The sequence below is a fragment of the Orcinus orca genome, chromosome 9 (genome assembly GCF_937001465.1).
Source record: "Orcinus orca chromosome 9, mOrcOrc1.1, whole genome shotgun sequence".
Classification (NCBI taxonomy): domain Eukaryota; kingdom Metazoa; phylum Chordata; class Mammalia; order Artiodactyla; family Delphinidae; genus Orcinus; species Orcinus orca.
Window position 1 is genome coordinate 57,579,398 of NC_064567.1, and position 18,202 is coordinate 57,597,599.

At 38.1% G+C, this 18,202-nt stretch overlaps 1 protein-coding gene and 1 long non-coding RNA gene across 2 annotated transcripts in view; one reads left to right on the plus strand and one right to left on the minus strand.

Annotated features, from left to right (window-relative positions):
- Positions 1 to 913: 913 nt before the first annotated feature.
- The window catches only part of COL1A2 (collagen type I alpha 2 chain), a 35,525-nt gene continuing 18,236 nt past the window's right edge, over positions 914 to 18,202 (plus strand). Inside the window, exons 1-23 of the mRNA XM_004265587.4 lie at positions 914 to 1,133; positions 3,630 to 3,640; positions 4,241 to 4,255; positions 4,902 to 4,937; positions 6,066 to 6,158; positions 7,457 to 7,510; positions 10,305 to 10,349; positions 10,439 to 10,492; positions 10,585 to 10,638; positions 10,955 to 11,008; positions 11,429 to 11,482; positions 12,014 to 12,067; positions 13,692 to 13,736; positions 14,030 to 14,083; positions 14,184 to 14,228; positions 14,892 to 14,945; positions 15,479 to 15,577; positions 15,703 to 15,747; positions 15,855 to 15,953; positions 16,374 to 16,427; positions 16,587 to 16,694; positions 17,064 to 17,117; positions 17,219 to 17,317. Of these exons, the coding sequence (XP_004265635.1) occupies positions 1,064 to 1,133; positions 3,630 to 3,640; positions 4,241 to 4,255; positions 4,902 to 4,937; positions 6,066 to 6,158; positions 7,457 to 7,510; positions 10,305 to 10,349; positions 10,439 to 10,492; positions 10,585 to 10,638; positions 10,955 to 11,008; positions 11,429 to 11,482; positions 12,014 to 12,067; positions 13,692 to 13,736; positions 14,030 to 14,083; positions 14,184 to 14,228; positions 14,892 to 14,945; positions 15,479 to 15,577; positions 15,703 to 15,747; positions 15,855 to 15,953; positions 16,374 to 16,427; positions 16,587 to 16,694; positions 17,064 to 17,117; positions 17,219 to 17,317 (1,350 nt within the window). The 5' untranslated portion in view covers positions 914 to 1,063. The remainder of the gene's footprint in view (positions 1,134 to 3,629; positions 3,641 to 4,240; positions 4,256 to 4,901; positions 4,938 to 6,065; positions 6,159 to 7,456; positions 7,511 to 10,304; positions 10,350 to 10,438; positions 10,493 to 10,584; positions 10,639 to 10,954; positions 11,009 to 11,428; positions 11,483 to 12,013; positions 12,068 to 13,691; positions 13,737 to 14,029; positions 14,084 to 14,183; positions 14,229 to 14,891; positions 14,946 to 15,478; positions 15,578 to 15,702; positions 15,748 to 15,854; positions 15,954 to 16,373; positions 16,428 to 16,586; positions 16,695 to 17,063; positions 17,118 to 17,218; positions 17,318 to 18,202) is intronic.
- Positions 1,563 to 11,999, minus strand: LOC125965484 (uncharacterized). The gene is made up of 3 exons (XR_007479393.1): positions 11,847 to 11,999; positions 8,526 to 8,715; positions 1,563 to 1,796 (listed from the first exon to the last, which is right to left on the minus strand). It is a non-coding gene; the product is annotated as an uncharacterized LOC125965484 (long non-coding RNA).

An 18,202-nucleotide genomic window follows, 5' to 3' on the forward strand; every position in this document is an offset into this window, starting at 1 on the left:
CAGTTGCAGTCACTTTGCAGGGCCAGATAATCCCCAAAGCCTCGGTTTAGGTTTAGAATCAGCCTCAACAGAGGGAAGCGAGGAGGTCGTATGATTTCTCCCGTGGCTCGGTCTAGTCTGGTGTGTGCAAAGCACATCCTCCCTGGTGCTGGATGCCACGCTGACCCTAGCCCTCTTCCCTCCCCACCCTCCCAACGGTGGGCGTCCTCGGACTCCAAGTAAACCCTCCACCGACTGAACCCCCCTCTCACCCTTTCCCGGAGCCAGAAGAGAGAGAGAGCGTTACTGCTGAAAAAGTGGGCGCACAGACGCCCCAGAGAGGGAGAAAAGCTGGGCGGGGGTGGGGGCGGGGTGGAGGGGGCGGAGGGAGGGCGGCCTCGGGCTGCGCCACGCAGTCGGATCCTGCTCCCTGGTCCCCTGCCCCCTCCGCGCCCGCCGGCCGTCCGCCCTGCCGGTGGCCCGCGGGGCACCAGGTAGGCAGAGCTGGACAGCTCCTGCTTTGATCTCTGGGCTCCAGTCCCTTCTACAGCTGCCCGGCTGCCCGGAGATCTGAGAACTCTGCCCACGTCGGTGTCAGCAGAGCTCTCCGACGTGTACAGAAGTGTTTCCAAACTTGGGAAGGGCGGGGGAGGGCCGGGGGAGATGGGGAGGGCGGAGGTATGCAGACAGCGAGTCAGAGTTTCCCCTTGAAAGCCTCAAAAGTGTCCACGTCCTCAAAAAGGATGGAACCAATTTAAGAAGCCAGCCCCGTGGCCACGTCCCTCCCCCCTCCGCTCCCTCCTCTGCGCCCCCGCAGTCTCCTCCCAGCTGTGGCTGCCCGGGCCCCCAGCCCCAGCCCTCCCATTGGTGGAAGCGCTTTTGGAAGCACCCTCGGGCCAGAGAAACTTTGGCCGTATAAATAGGGCAGATCCGGGCTTTATTATTTTAGCACCAAGGCGGCAGGAGGTTTCGGCGAAGTTGGAGGTACTCGCCACGGCTGTATGCCTGCGCCCGCCAGGTGATACCTCCGCCGGTGACCCAGGGGCTCTGCGACACAAGGAGTCTGCATGTCTAGGTGGTAGACATGCTCAGCTTTGTGGATACGCGGACTCTGTTGCTGCTTGCAGTAACTTCGTGCCTAACAACATGCCAATGTAAGTGCCTTCAGCTTGTTTCGGGCAGTCTGGGAAAGAGGTTAGATGGGTGGGCACCTGGTCTGAAAAGGAAAACCTAACAAAGTTCTAGGTACAGCTTGGAGGGAAGGCTCTCTGGCATGTGGAGACACGCTGGCATTTATGAGAAACATGGAAAATACTTTAGAAATGAAAACAAAAAAGGCTCGACTCTCGCCAAAAGTTAGGGAACTTTTCTCTCAACTCAGAGTGAACCTGTTAACTTGATCTGGATCCTCCAGTTAGTGAAGCTCAAAGGGAGCAGAAATCCTTTTCCTTAAGGATGAGATATGAACTGACATGATGAAGGAAGGCAGAGGCCTCAGCCTAAAAGGCCCCAAAACTGCACTGATGCCCACCTTGTGAAACTTGAGGCCTGGTTTAGAAAGCCCTTAATTTAGTAATAAAAAAACTCACCTCCTAAAGGCTTTTCTCTTCTGGGTGTTTTAAGACTGGTCTGGATGATGATGATGATGACGATGATGATGATGACGACCACCAGGCGCCCTCTGGAGGGGGACAATGAGAGCACAGGGGTCCAGGGCTTAAGGTCTATGGAATCCCCATTTAAAGACTCCACAGGTTTATACAGAGAATGATCTGCATTTCTCACTGAAGCCAATCCCAATAGCTAGTCAGTGTATTCTGGGAAGAAAAATGGATACATTCTGAAAAGTAAAATTAGCTTCTCATTTCATTACCTGGTCATGGAAATGGTAACATTATTTAGCTAAAATCTGCCCTGCCTTTTGTTGAGCCAGAGTTATCTCTTTAATATGTTCCCAAAGACAGGCATTCTGAACATAGCAAGTTGGGAAATAGCAACACTGATCTGAGATTCAGGAGACCCGGTTTTTCCCATGCCAACAATTTATCATGTGACCTTGGGCAAGTCAAACCGAGCCTTTTCTAAAATGCAGGATAGAAATTGGATGGACTCCAAGGCTGCTTTCCAGCTGTAGGTTTTATGACCAGATTTCCATGTTAAGATAGAATGAAGAAAATCAGTCTGGTTTTGCCTTGAAAATGGCTGACTAATTACCAAAGACACTGATTTGATGGGGTAAGAGGGGGATCTGGCCACACCCAACACTCTAAAAGTTTGCTCCACCCACATGCCACGGTGTATTACTGATGCATTTGTGTGTGTATGTGTGTTTTCTCCCTTCATCCACTTTTAGTATACACACTGTGAATGCTAAGGAATAGTTGCATTGAACAAATTCATATTACCAAGTTCATTTTTTTTAATGAGATCTGAGGGTGGCAGGGGGAAAGAGTTGTCTCCTAGAGAAAAGATGAAAATAGACCTAGGAAAGTTTGAAGGTACAAAGGGCAATTCACCTTCTGATCAACATCCAACTACAGTCTGAATAAAAGTTACCAAACACACATTCTTCAAAGTGGCTCAGTCTGAATAATTAAAAGGCAAATTTCCAAAATCATAAGAACTTCTGTTAATCAAGTCCAGGCATAATTATTCTTCCTACTGATGAACACAATGAAGTAAACATATCATTTTCCTAATTTAAAAGTAATTCTCATAAATTGCCCTTAAATGTCGGTGCTGGATATGGTCCACCCTCCTGAACTGTGACTGTTGCAGCAGCTGTTCCCACTCCAAATGACACAATTCTTGGCCACCTAATTAAAGCAATTTTTAGGGGTGATTCATTTGTTGCCAGCTTGGCCTTAAAACCTGTGTTAACCTATAATTTTTATACCGTAGGAGAGGAATTCAGTCTTTAAAGGCTTATAGCAATTATGGCAAAGGGGGAGGATATTCCTTTAGTGTATTTTTCCCATTATTTTTCTAGATCTTTAATCCACAGTTTTTCCATTTATACAGAGCAATTCTTCCTCGGGGACAAAAGTGATACACATTGGTAAAATGACCTTACCTAACTTAAGTGAACCTATTTAAAGCAAAATTTCAGATGTCCGAATGAATCCATTTTCATGGTGACTTATTTGCAAATTAGACCTTTTGAAAAAGGACATTAAGAATGGTACAAACTCTGTAACGTTAATGTTTTAGAAAAAAACTTTAGGTAACGTACTTTCCTAAATTTCCCCCTTTTAAAATTTTTAAGTATCAAAAATTGTCTAATACAAATTATTTCCTCATCAATATACTGGTTTTGCTCATATACTGGTTTTGCTCATATTCAGTGATTCTAATTACTAAACATTAGACACATTAATATTTCACAGCATTTATAAAGTAGTAAATAATTAACAATTTAATTCAAAATATACTTACATATTAATATTGAAAACAAATCATCCTGCTGATCCCTGCCATAATTTTGATGTGCATAATTTCTAAGTCATTAGAATATTCTTAATAAAAAATACAATTTGTCCTTTAATTAGGTAAGTCAATTTTATAGACTAATATACCCATTTGTTAGTCACTGCTAGTGATCAATGAAATAATACTAATAATTATTTCTTTCTTTCCCCTTTCCTCTATAGCTTTACAAGAGGTGAGTAAAATTATTTTTTGAATTTGTTATTTTAGACTTTGATTGCCTTGGCCCCAGTAATGTCTTCTGTGGGGAAGGAAAAGGAGGCTGTATTGATATTGACCAACTCGAATTTCCAAAATAATCATCAGGAGTTATGGTAGTCAATCCTTTCTGGCTGCCTTAGAAAGTACCCACCCCAATTTCTGAAATGGGCGGGGCTACTGAATAAGACCACCCTAAAACGAACACCCATAAGAAAAGAGAGTAAATTATCCAGTGGAAGTTTGGGTTTTAGCATCAGCTGCTACGAACTAGAAGACTTCACCAAGCTAGAGAATTTTATCACTCCCTTGGAATCATTTGCAAGATTATTATGAACAAATTCTTAGTTCATGAATTGAATTTGAGGCATAATTACAGATAAGTATATATCTGGATTCTATATGTATTTTATTTTATTTATTGGTAAAATTTAAAATTGTGCTTTGAGATATTACGATAATAGTAATGCAAAATATATATACTCTGTAGGTATGTTTGTACACTACATGGAAATGGGAGCCATTTTAAAATTTATATAATCTTCCTCATAATAATCCTTTACTTATTCTTTTCTAGGCAACTGCAAGAAAGGTAAGAATCCAATACTTCTCCATAGTACTTGAAATGATCAGCGATAACTTACAATTTAACTAAATTTATGGTACACTACAGAAGGAAAATACTTTGTCAAGATTTTGCCCACATGAATATGCATTAGCTAAACCATAAAATAAAATAGCTTTGATGTGCAAGATAAGAAAGCTTTATTATCTTCCAGAGTCATCTCTAATTATACTTATATTATACAACTGGTGATTTACATACTAAAGGAAAAGAAAAGACTTGTTTTTGTTCTGGAGATGGAATGAGTATTATGTTAATTATACGTGATAAACAAAAGTTTATTTTAAAGGGCTTTGACTATATAAATATGCTGTTATCGATGTTACAAAATGATAATTTTATCCACAGAAATCATCTTTCTAAAAATAGTGGTCATGATATTGGCCTAATGCTGGAGACTATAGCCTCCAATCTCCCAGTTTAAACAAATTACATGTAATTATAATAAAAACAAAATACTTTTGTCTATTGTATTGTGCCATTTTTATAGCCACTATCTAATAACATTATGGTTAGATCAGCCTTACCGACTAATTATTATCACGAATGTTTTGCTCATTCACTGGAAATTGCCTAGACATTTATTACTGTGCTGTTTCTACCTTCCTCATAGGGCCCAACTGGAGATAGAGGACCACGTGGAGAAAGGGTGTGTAATTTTTAAACTATTAAAGGGCTTTGGCCCATATTTTAATAACTACATATTAGAAACTACAGGAGACTGACAATTTATAAGGATATTATGTATCCAAATAATTGCCTACCTTTAAAGCAAATAATGCCTTACAGAAAGTGAATAAGCATTATTATATATAATCAATATTCTTTTTAGGTCAAGATTATCCTTTAAGAAAGTAGAACTATTACAGACAGCCATATTCTTTGCATGGTCTATCTTTCTTTGTTTTTAGTTGACCTGTCTAAAACATACATAATGGAAATATATCTACCTACCACCACATGGCCCTTCTCTTTTTAACATGTTTTGTTTGCTTTTCAAGTAAGATCTCTTATCTAGGCTGGGAATAATAAACAGCAGCCAACAACATGTTTCTGTCTAAATTAATAAATGTACAAGTTAGGCTTGCATTTTATTCATCGTATTCTTAGATCTCCTTGCTATGCTTATGTGGCAGGTATAACCACATGGTTTCATTATATGACACTTTCATCAGTATATAAATACCTATACCTTGTATCCATCGAGAAGTGCAGACTTAAATGTATTCCACTCAAGCAATCTATTAGAGGTAGGGTTATGTCAGTAAATTACTTTAACAACATAAATAGTGTTAATAGTAGGAAATCTGCAGGATTTTCTACACTGTGATAAAATAACTATTAATTATCATATCAATTAACCTGCTTTTCACACATTACATACCAAAACAATTGAGTAAGTTCATCAGTCAGAAACTGACAATCAATGTACACAGTACATCACTGTGCACTGTTAACCATATGAATTTATAGCTATAAATTTTAGCTATAATTTTTATCTTCATTTGAATACTGGAGCTCCGTTATGAATTAATATCCAATGGCTGACATAGTCCTCTTCCAAGAGGAACTATCCTGTCTTGTGTCTTCTTCGGACACCAGCTGCTAAACCTCCTTCTAAAATAGACACATGTCAATAGTGGCAAATATGGCATTTTAAATTTCCACACCACTTGTACATTCTGACCAACTGATCTTACCACATGTATTCTGAGGTCTCCTTTAGGTTTCTGTGGAGTCTGTCTAACCCTGACTTAATTCACTTTTTACATAACAGGGTCCGCCAGGCCCACCAGGCAGAGATGGTGATGATGGTATCCCAGGCCCACCTGGTCCACCTGGTCCTCCTGGTCCCCCTGGTCTTGGTGGGGTAAGGTGTCTTAAGTATCCTTAACTTTTAGCTAACTTCAGTTTCTTACACCTGTGTTGGAAGAAGATTCATTGTGGAATTTATTTTTAGTAGTTTTAAGGGAGAGTCTGCTATTTGGATATTAGTATAGTATTTTATTTCATTTCTTTGGTTTCTTCATTCAAGATTCTGCTTTGCCCGATGTCTTTGTGAGCCCTTGTCAATTACAGGACAGGTCTTTGTGTTCGCTGAAGGTAGCTGCAGCCCTTGTGACCATTATTTAATTTGGGAATTTAATATCTTTTATCAGTAGGGCACAAATAAGAGGTGTTGCATTATTAAAAAGTTTGATTAGATTGAATTATAAATGAAATCCCTGATCTTAAGCAATTTCACAAACATCCTACTCTTTTTATTCTCCTTGGCTTGAAGTCTACTGAACCAACATTCAAAGCAGTTTTTGGTTTAATTTGCTTGAAACTAATTTGAGAAAAGTACATTTCTCTTTTTCATTAATATCTTCTTTTAGCTTTATGCTTTAACAATGGTATGAGCGCCAAATGGCCTCACTGCAGGAAGGAAAACATATTTGCTTAATTGGTTAGCACTATGAATCAGAAGCCTGATTCTAATACCCAACTGTACGCCAGTAAAATAAGACCTTTCTCCCCCAAAGATCTTATTATGATTGCTTATCTACTGAGTGCATTAAAAAGCACCTTTCTTAATAGGTCTACCACTGTAAGAGAGATCTTTAACAGTAAAGCTATTACTGTGAACTATTTTTTAAAAGTTTAATCTTCCAAGGGGCATTTTAATTTAATTTTCCTCTAAACTTTAAAACTCTTTATATCCTTTTTGAAACTACAGCAAGAAAAAGGTCTCTTAGTCATTTTGTGTAGTCATGGAGGAGCAGGGCAACAGGTAGAAATATAAAGTTGTTCTCTTGGGTTCTGCTTAATTTATCAGGGGCCCTCACTGACTTTTAAAGTTTAGAAAACTGTCTTCCTCAGTGTACAGGTAGGGGGTGGGGATTTGAGTGAGAGGGTTAACAGGGCAGGAAAAGTTTCAAAAATAAGGTAGGGAAGCTCCCTATTTCAAACTAGGTGTGGACTAAATTTTAAACTTGTATCTCTCCTGAATTTTTAGGAATTTAGCTCAATATGGAAGTCTAAACTAATAATTATGTCAGAAATACTGCTTCCTTTTAAACAATAACAGAAAAATCTTTAGTAGAATGAGAAAATGAACTACATGGCCAATAGTTATTTTTATATATATATATATATATATATTTTTTTTTTTTTTCCCCCATCTAGAACTTTGCTGCTCAGTATGATGGAAAAGGAGTTGGAATCGGCCCTGGACCAATGGTATGCTTATCTCTTTTTATCTAGCCAAAAAATTACTGAATAGAGAATTTACTTTATGTTAAATTTCACATTGCCATTTATTTAGCTACCTAGTTTAATACTCAATACTCAGATCAGATAAAAGCAGCAGCTCTCTTTGTATTCAAATCTATAAAAATCTAAGCCTAGGTTAGGGGGTTTGATTTTTTCTACAAACATGCCTCCTTAGGATAGATCAGATATTTATATATCCAAGAAATAATCTCTGGACGTAGTAATCATAATTTAGGTAAACCAACTTAATTCAGAAAAGTAATCACTCTAATTTTTTTATTCACTTTAACATTGCCTCGAATTTGAAGCAACCCACAGAGACGCAGAACTATTAAGTTCTATGAACTTGCTGGAAAGGATCAGCAAGTTCTAGAGTAGCCCGTTCATTTTCTAGGTAGAGAGTTTAAGCCCTTTCCCAAGGTCATATATGTGGTTAATGACAGAATGCCAGGCAAGATGTCTGATATTCAACATCATGGCTCATGTATCCAGTACTTGAATAAAACATTACTTTATTTAACAAGTATTTACCAAGTTGGTCTTCGGTAAGACCCAAACTATATTATGCATTTGGGATATAGCAGTGAATATGACAGATTCCCACCCTCCCTCAAGGAATTAACAACATAAGAAATGTTTCTTTTTATCCACCTTGATAAAAAATTCTTTTTTAAAGTCTAATTATAAATCAGTATAGGAGGGAATATGACTATGATGATGATGGTCTATCTTTAACAAGTAAACCTTCTAACAAGCATTAGTGAGATGTGTTAGGGGGAAAAAAAACTGATATGAGCATGCAAAATATATACTAGTATGTAAAAAATAGAGGGGAAAATTGCTGGAAATAAAAATGTTAAGTTGATTAAACACTGCAGTTTAGTACATACCCACACATAATTTAGTGATTTTTAATTAATTGTTTGCAAACAAAGGTATTTATATGCCCAAGTTAAGATAGTCTTTAAAATATAAATTTTACCTGGACAATGCATTCAGTGCTCTGTCTTCAAAAGATGTTCTGCTGGAGCTAATGGTCCGCAATAAGCTAATACACGGTAAGGGCAAGACGATATTTTCTGTAAATTAAAACTCTCACTTGAGAAGTAATATGCCATTAATTGATGATTTCCAATTTCCTGATTTTGCATGGTAATTTAAAACATTCATATCTGAAATGAAGAAGTAGAGATTTTCTTTTGGCTTTGTTTATATTGGATATTTGAAATCAGCCATTTCAGCTAATGCTGGACATTAGTCAGTTTTAAAGCAGTACCTATATCTCAAGAAGAAGCTAAAAAGAAAAAAAAGTAAAGCATTAATTAAAAAAAAAAAAGCCTACATAAGCCTGGAAAATTAATATGGATTTCAGATTCCCCTGACTTTGGAACATCTCTCTGGGGGGCATATAGCAGAGTGTTTTACTTTTAAATATCAGTGAAATATAATTTAAGCTTGCACATTCACAGACATATGTAATCAACAGATATGTTTCACAAATAGGAGAGGTAGGCAGCAATAAAGCATTAAAATAAATTTCCATGTTGGAAAATCAATAACTATAAAACCCCACAGGGTCCTTCTCTGAATTAATGAATAATCATCATCCATCTCACAGCCTCCACAAAATAAACTACCTTTTATGTAAATGAAATTGTTGCAAATACATGGAAAAATGAATAAATATAATTAAAAATTCATGGTGTCAAGGAAAATTATTTTTAATGGACACCTAAAAATATTATTTTGATTGAAAAGTGACAGTTTCTTTTAACTTTGAAACAATTTCTAAAACCAAATAAATAACTCATAATTAAGATGATGAGCTTTTTAATAAAATCCATATTATTTGACTCTAGGCATTAATACAGTGGGGCAGACTTGACTGCAGAGTCCCCATGCTTGATGTGTCGTGAACAAATTAACTGAGACTTGTCTGTGCAATATATTCAGCATTAGAGGAATGGCCCCTACAGAAGAGTTTGCACAGGCCTTGCAAAGGGGAGTCACAATGTGTATTTAGCTTCCAAACTAGTAACACTCTGTTTTACTCTGTGTGCTACAGAATGAAGAACAAAGGCGAAAACAATCTGCTGTCATTTGGGCCATATTTTCAATAATAGTAGCATATGATAGATTCTTCCAGTAGGATGTTTCAATAATATTTTATTTTTCCTTCACCCCTTACTATATCCACTTTTGCTTGACATTTTCATCAGTCACCAATAGCCCTTAAAGGAGTTGTAAGGTTATAACAAACCTCCCTCTAATCATTAAGAAAGACTTTTGATCCTTTTCAATTTATGCCCCTTGTGGCAATAAAAATATCAATTTCTTAGCTGAGTATGATATGAGGAGATGACATATGATAAGGAAATCCAAATGGAAATGCTTCGTCAGCTGCATGAACGGCAGTTGTATATTCTGTACTGTGCAAAGACTGAGTCACTTCATTGCATTAGAGCAATCTCAATATGCCCAATTGTGCACAACTTGAAGCAACCTGTGGCCACCTCATCTACCTGAGTTCTGATTTGGATTAGGAGGGGCAAAGGTGAAAGCAAAGGCAGAGAAAACAGGGGAGGAAACTTGGGTCCTTAAATGCTTCCTTGAGAGGAACAAAAACTGTGAAATGAGACCAGGACAATTCTGTTCATTTGTCCATCACAAAACGTCTATGGCACTACTAAGCTAGTCCTGTCTAACCCAACCCGAGGCCATGACGACTTGTCAGGGCTAACTATATCTGTCCTCTTTACAGGGTTTGATGGGACCTAGAGGCCCTCCTGGTGCATCTGGAGTCCCTGTAAGTACCGAAAGCTTGTAATCTCTCTTATGTAAAAAAGACAGAGAATTAAATAAAGGCTTGGAATGTGACATACTGTTTTTTCTTAGGGCCCTCAAGGTTTCCAAGGACCTCCTGGTGAGCCTGGTGAGCCTGGTCAAACTGTGAGTACTTTTCCCCCTTTGTGATAAATATTTTTTTCAAGAAGTTTCTTAATATAGCATTAACAAAACAATGGGTCTCCCATTTTTCCTAGGGTCCTGCAGGTGCTCGTGGTCCACCTGGCCCTCCTGGCAAGGCTGGTGAGGATGTAAGTATTTACTCGTAAGCATTTCCAAATGCCATTTAAATACTCCTGCCTCAACAGAATTTCTAGATTCAAATTAAGTATTCTGCCAAAAGCTGAATATGCCTGACATAATTTTCCCCATATGGATAATAACATTTTAATGAAATAATAATTAATTTTCTTATATTTAAGGAAATATAATTGTTAATTAAATATATATTTGGATCCACATTTTTACATGATGCCTTTTTTCCCTGTTGTAAAAACCAAGATGCACCGACTATCATCTGATAGTTTACCAAGAAAGGGTTTACCCTATGATGCTTTCATGTTTTAGGGTCACCCTGGAAAACCTGGACGACCTGGTGAGAGAGGAGTTGTTGGGCCACAGGTGAGATTTTTTTACAACAGTATATAGTCCAAACATCAGAGGTATCTCGTATATAAGATTGTTGCTAAAACTAGAATCAGACTAAGTGGCAACATAGAAGTCATACTTATAACACTCACTGAAGGCATCTGACAAATAAAGGAGCCTAGTTAAGAATGCATACAGGTTTTATTAATGCAAATAATGTAATATTAATGATGGTGAGCATCCTTTAAACAACTAAATTGTGTGTTCTACAAGTACCATAGTATTAGTTACTCAAATTAGAGCAACTTATTTGCTGCTCTGTGCTTACACATATACTAGTCTTTGATTCCAAGCTTGGACTTTGATGAGAAGAAACACTTTGGAGGGAAGAAATCATCGTCTTTTTATTTAGGACAAAAATGTCATTCGTCGTCTTCTATGTTTCTTTTTAAGGGTGCTCGTGGTTTCCCTGGAACGCCTGGACTCCCTGGCTTCAAGGGCATTAGGGTGAGCACATTCTTTACCCACAGAAGAGAAAATGTTGATTACTTTTAGTAAAAACCTCAACTATATTTAAACTCCTGGATGACACATATTTGCTTCCAAATTCCTGGAATTTGCCGGAGTGGAGAGAGAGTTAAAGGGTAAGGGGGCCGGAAAGTAAAGTGGGGTGTAGTTTTTTTTTTTTAAGTCTGTTCATAGCTTCCAAGAAAGGAGGATCCCTACAGGGAAAATGGTATAAAATGGGTATAACTTAAGAGGTATTTAAAGCCCTCTGAAGATCATAAAATTATTAATGATGGAAAGTACATGAGAGAGCATCTAGATCTTTATCCTTCCCTTTCAAGTGTAGGGAGGTTTAGTGACTTACCTAGGGCAGCAGAGGGAGTTTGTTGGGAGCTGGGGCAATGGGACTCCATTCTACAGAAGCAGTCAGAAGATTCACGCAGGAGATATTAACTGCAAAGATACAAGATGTTTGAGTTGACCAAACACTGTAATGGAATAGCATTTTAATAATAAGGATTTGCCTTTCAGGGTCACAATGGTCTGGACGGGCTGAAGGGACAGCCTGGTACTCCAGGTGTGAAGGTAAATACTAAATCAGAAGCACTGTTTTTAAAAAAATTTTTAAAAAATTGATTGTAATTTCCCATCGCCATCAGAAAGTATATTTTTACTGAAGGCTAATCATATTCTGAAGCATATCTTATTTCCTTTTCAATACTTTAAATCCTTCAGTGGTGAGGACTATGGGATTCTGTAACAAAAGGCCAATTATTAATAATATTTATTTAATTCAATATCTATTAAGCAATTGAGATTAAAAAACATGTCAATAATTTCTTCCTCCATTTCCTTTCCTCCTATAATTTTAGTCGATCTCTGCAGCCAAAATAAAAGTAAATAAACATATAATCAGATACTAGAACACTATGTTATTTTAAATAGTAAATTCTCCTTTGCCATGCACTAATTAGATGGGTACATTCATGTCACAATATACTTTTCAACCTCTTTCCTGTGATTTATCTGTGCACACTCAAAAAAATTTTAATTAGGTAATTAAAGTCTCAGAAGTGTGTTATCTCTTGGCTGGGCTCTTCTCTGACAGCATTTTCAACTATAAAATGTTCTCTCTCCTATTAAGGAGATAATGTGATATTAAAGTGAATACCAACGTAATCACAAATTAATGAGTAAGGAATACTAGTGGGACCAGAAATGAACATGAATATGGAGAATCCGTTCTAACTTTCCAGCTGCCACACCAATGGATAAGGTCAAACTCATTCTCCCTGGAGCCTAATATAAGAGCTCAGACTACTGATCACAGCATCATAAAATGTTAGGGCTGCAAGGAGCTTTGGAGACCTTCTCATTTTTCAGATGAGGGAAACTGAGGCTTAGAGAGAGTGAATGACTTGCCCAAAGTCACACATCTAGAAGTTAGAAGGGCACAGGCTAGAATTCCTGACTCCCACTCTAGTGCTTACTCACAAAGAATACACTTCAGATAGAATCCTAGAAATGAAGGGTCCTTAAATGGTCTCGAAAACCAGGTTTCCTCTATATCTAAATTAGATCATCTTGAAGGAAAGTTCCTTTTCATGTGCCATTGTATTAAATTACCACCAGCACCAGCATCACTACCACCACTACCCCACCATCACTACCACCACTACCCCACCAACATGGTTTTTACTCAAGATAAGAATGTAGATTGGAAAAAAAAAAAAAAAAGAATGTAGATTGGAAGTAAATAAGACAGTTTTATAAAATATTATGAAGCTTTAATTTTTCATGCATATTTTATAAAAATAAAAATATTGAGTGTTCAAAATAACTTTAAAGAGGGTAAATATGGTTATGTTGAAAGCAATTTATCCTATCATCTCTTTTTATGTTATCATTGCTAATATATAAGCCTAGTCTAAATGATATCCAAAATCTAAGGGGAAAATTGGGGAAAGGGTGAATAACACTAGACCACATCTCCCTGATTCTGTGATATTTGGTATTATCTAAATAAAAACCCATATTTTATAAATTTTTTAAATGCATGTGATTGGCATAATTGAGAAACAATCTATGTAAGAAATGTTACAAAATATATGAATGGTTGAAGTTGAAGTAATAGTGTAAAAATTACCAAATCAGAAGAAAATAATTAATATATATAATGAAAAAAACTCAATCTTTCTTTTCCATGTAGGGTGAACCTGGTGCCCCTGGTGAAAATGGAATTCCAGGTCAAGTAGTAAGTATTGATTACTTTACTATAAATCAAAAATGTGTACACTCTTTGCAAGCTGGAACTTCTTTAATGTTTTTGCTAATTACCATTTCCCTTGGCATTGTATTCTTTGATATTTTTCTAATAGCCTTCTGCATAGTTAATTGAAATCATTACCTTTTAGTTGGAATTAGAACAAGACCTATTTATTTCTAGTGGATTCTTGTGCATGTTGGAAATTGGAAAAAGGAAATGATGCCTGCAACTTTTTCTTAAATTAGCATTCTGGATTTCAATGGAAATATTTCTGCTTCTAGGGAGCTCGTGGGCTTCCTGGTGAGAGAGGACGTGTCGGTGCCCCTGGCCCAGCTGTGAGTGCTTCCACGTTTGTTCATTTTTATTCTTTTTAAAAATCTTCTAATAGGCTCCATTTAACTTTCCACTCGACTTTTTTCTTTATTTTCTTCATAGGGTGCCCGTGGAAGTGATGGAAGTGTGGGTCCTGTGGGTCCTGCTGTAAGTGGTGACACCGAGGAATTTGGAAGGGACTGAGAGTGTGGGATGGGAGCTATCTTCTTTATTAATTCCCTATGAAATAACACCATTTTAGACACCTTACCAAACGTTCTAAGAGGTCATTTAAAGGTTCTATTTATAAGAACTACTATCCCTGAGGTTTGTAATTGATAAATAAAGTAAAATCTACCTCACCTGGGATACCTGGAATGTCTTCCCTTCGATAACATACCAATGACAACAGATTAGCTGTCAGTTTTCTCTTTGCCAACATTAAGTAAGATCAAGCCACTCTAAGCCACTTCAATCTTCTGTTGTTGTTTTGTTAATTTTTTTTTTCAATTGATGATCACTTTATTTAGGGCTTTTCTTTTTCCAATGTCGTTTTGTAGGCTTTAGTGCACAGGTCATACTTGTATTTTGTTAAACATTCCACTAATAACTTGATTTTTTATTTTTATTTTTTTAACATCTTTATTGGAATATAATTGCTTTACAATGGTGTGTCAGTTTCTGCTTTATAACAAAGTGAATCAGTTATACATATACATATGTTCCCATATCTCTTCCCTCTTGCATCTCCCTCCCTCCCACCCTCCCTATCCCATTGTTTTGTTAATTCGCTGAGAGGAAACTTCTTTCCACCTTCTTCTTTGATTTCAGGGTCCTCTTGGGGCTGCTGGCCCTCCAGGCTTCCCAGGTGCTCCTGGCCCCAAGGTAAAAATGCTGGTGACCATTGTCATTACCTTGATAAACATTTTATTGTGATGTGAAAGATAGGGACTGTGTTTGCATATAGATAATTACAGAACAGGCAGCTTAATTAGTCCCTCCTTCGAAATGGATACAGAGTGACCAGTTTTCTCAGATACAGAATGACCAGTTTTCTCACTCTAAACTTGAAATAGATGATCTCTCTGTACCCAAGCACTATGAGCATAGGTAGAGATGGCAACATGGAAACTGATTCCCTGGGGTTCCTCTGGGATACTCCCAAACTAGCTGGGACTGACTGGCTGAGAACCAGAGTCTCTACCAAGAGAGACAGAGGTAGGTGAAGACAGCAATGGTAGCCAATGGCAGAACCAGGCCAGGAAAGTAGGAACACAAACCCCAACCTGTGGTACCAGATCAGATAAGGGAAATTATTGTAATTCTGAAGAACCTTCATAAAACTTGGCCACCTAAAAACAGAGATATGCTATTTCATTATTTGCTGACTAATGCCTCAATGTCATTCCTGTTTTTAGGGTGAAATTGGACCTGTCGGTAACCCTGGTCCTGCTGGTCCCGCGGGTTCCCGTGGTGAAGTGGGTCTTCCAGGTGTTTCTGGCCCTGTTGGACCTCCTGTAAGTAGCCACTGTCATTAACTTCATTGAGTAGAAGGAAGAAAACAAAAAGAATGAAGGTGGGGTCAAAGAAGAGCAGAAATACTCCTGTGAACCATATCTTTCTCCCTTCCTTTTCGTCACAGGGCAACCCTGGAGCCAATGGCCTTCATGGTGCTAAGGGTGCTGCCGTGAGTATATGGCTAAAATGTGCTGCTGTGGTTTTAAAGGTATTTTAATGGATGCTGTCTCTCCTGCCAGTTGCCTCATGAGGGACCATGCTGCGTTTCTTTCCCAGGGCCTTCCAGGCGTTGCTGGGGCTCCTGGCCTCCCTGGACCCCGGGGTATTCCTGGCCCTGTTGGTGCTGCTGGTGCTACTGGTGCCAGAGGACTTGTTGTAAGTGGTCATGGCTGATGCTTTCATCATTCTGAAATACCAGCTCTACCATCACTTCATCCCCATCTAGACTTCATCTTGTCGTCTTATCCTTATTTCTTCCTTAGCGTTTTCAGTGTGTATTTCTTCTGTAAGTTCAGGCACACTTATGTATACTCTCTCCCTCACACACACACAGACACACCCCTTCTGCTATCCTAGAACAGTACCCAAAGGTCAGTGAGGCACACTTCTATTATATCAGTCTTGTCCTTTCAACCAAGACCATTCCCCTGTAGGTCGTTTAAATATGAACTGAGCATATTTCTTAGAGAACTAAAGCTCTCTTTACTTCGATTTGTAAATAGCCCCTGATGTTTGTCTTCCAGAGAGTTGTGACAAATGTTTGTCATTTGACCACTGTTTTGTGTTGGACCCTAGGGTGAGCCTGGTCCAGCTGGTTCCAAAGGAGAGAGTGGCAACAAGGGCGAGCCCGTAAGTAGTTCTATAATCACAATTTTATGGAGTTACTACTTTTTCAATCCAAAAAGTAATACTTTCACTTTTTTTAAGTTATTACTTTTTTTTCTAGCTAGATATGAACACAAATTTTACTTTTCCTGTGACCCCTTCTTTTGTTTTTTCATTAAATAGGGTGCTGCTGGGCCCACAGGTCCTCCTGGTCCCAGTGGCGAAGAAGGAAAGAGAGGCACCACTGGTGAAATTGGATCCGCTGGCCCCCCAGGACCTCCTGGGCTGAGGGTAGGTTCCAAATGCTCTTGACACCCAGACACACCAGAGGCACCCATTCATTGGGAACTGGTCAGAATTGCTGAGTGCATTTTCTAGATGAAGGAAACATCTGCTTTCCATCTGCTTTATTAAATCACTGACTCTCAATTTGATACGTTATAAAATTGGTCTGGAAACAATGTTGACCTACTTTTGCAGAAGGTTTCCTCCACACAGTCCTTTGGGGTTTGGATGAAGTTTTTTGGTTTGGTTTGTAATTGTATCTCCCCCTTAAGGTCATCAAGATTTCTTGCATGCATGCCATGTTTCAATAAATTCTGCCCTACCTGATATAAGGATACTCTCCAATTCTTTTCTATTTCATGTACTTTGTTACAGGGAAATCCTGGTTCTCGTGGTCTTCCTGGAGCCGATGGCAGAGCTGGTGTCATGGTAAATTGTCTATTACTCACATCCTGGGAAGGAACTTGATGCTTCTGGCCGTGGGTATGTCACTGGAGTTAACAACCTCCCCTCCCCTTTCTTTTTAATAGGGCCCTCATGGTAGTCGTGGTGGAACTGGCCCTGCTGGTGTGCGAGGTCCCAGTGGAGATTCTGGTCGCCCTGGAGAGCCTGGCCTCATGGGACCCCGAGTAAGTTTCAGATTGATTTTGAGCAAGTCACACCTAGCACTGTTTCCTTTCCTAAAGGGATGATTAATATTTGAAGACAACAATTAAAAAAACCAAAAATTAATTTGTTGGTAGACTTGCTGATGGTTCCCTTTTTAATTTAACTTTATCAAAGCCCAGTAGATATTTTGACGAATTTCGTTAGTTCATAAATTTCCTATTTATTACTTGATACAATGGCTGTGAGGTTTTTGGAAGAATAGATTTATTTTAATATATCCAAATTAGGTTGGTTCTCCTATCAGCATGAATCTTTTATCTCAATTTGTGAGTTTTATATAAGGTGTTCATGAAATATATTAGGACTATACATTATCAGTTTATTAGATTCATAAGTGAATCATTTTTCCAGCGATCACAAAGTGCTGTAATGTATTCAGCATCACAGTAGCTATGGAGAAATGACCTTTAGATCTGTAGACACTCTAATCCATAGCAATAGAGTAATTTTTTGCCTCCATTATCTCTTACGGATGAGTATCAACTGTCATTGTACCATAAACAAGTAATAAAGACACCAAATATAGCAATTTTAAAAAATCCACTTTGAAAATTACTTACTAAAAGTATTTGTTTTTCTATTCTGAGGTAAAAAAATATATACATTTTGCACATATAGTATGTTGCTCAACAGTTTCTTGAGATATCTTTAAATGGATCAGTTGCACTAAAATTCAGTAAAAGGAAAGGCATTAAAAATAGAAAGAAGAAAGTTTTCAGAGCTCTTTCATACCTCCCAGCTAGTGGCTAATACCCCTAATGTTTTGCCCCAGTCAACAAACAAAAAGTGGGGGGAAAGTGCTTTTGTGAGATTTCAATTAATTGGAGCCTTGAGTATATGTGTTA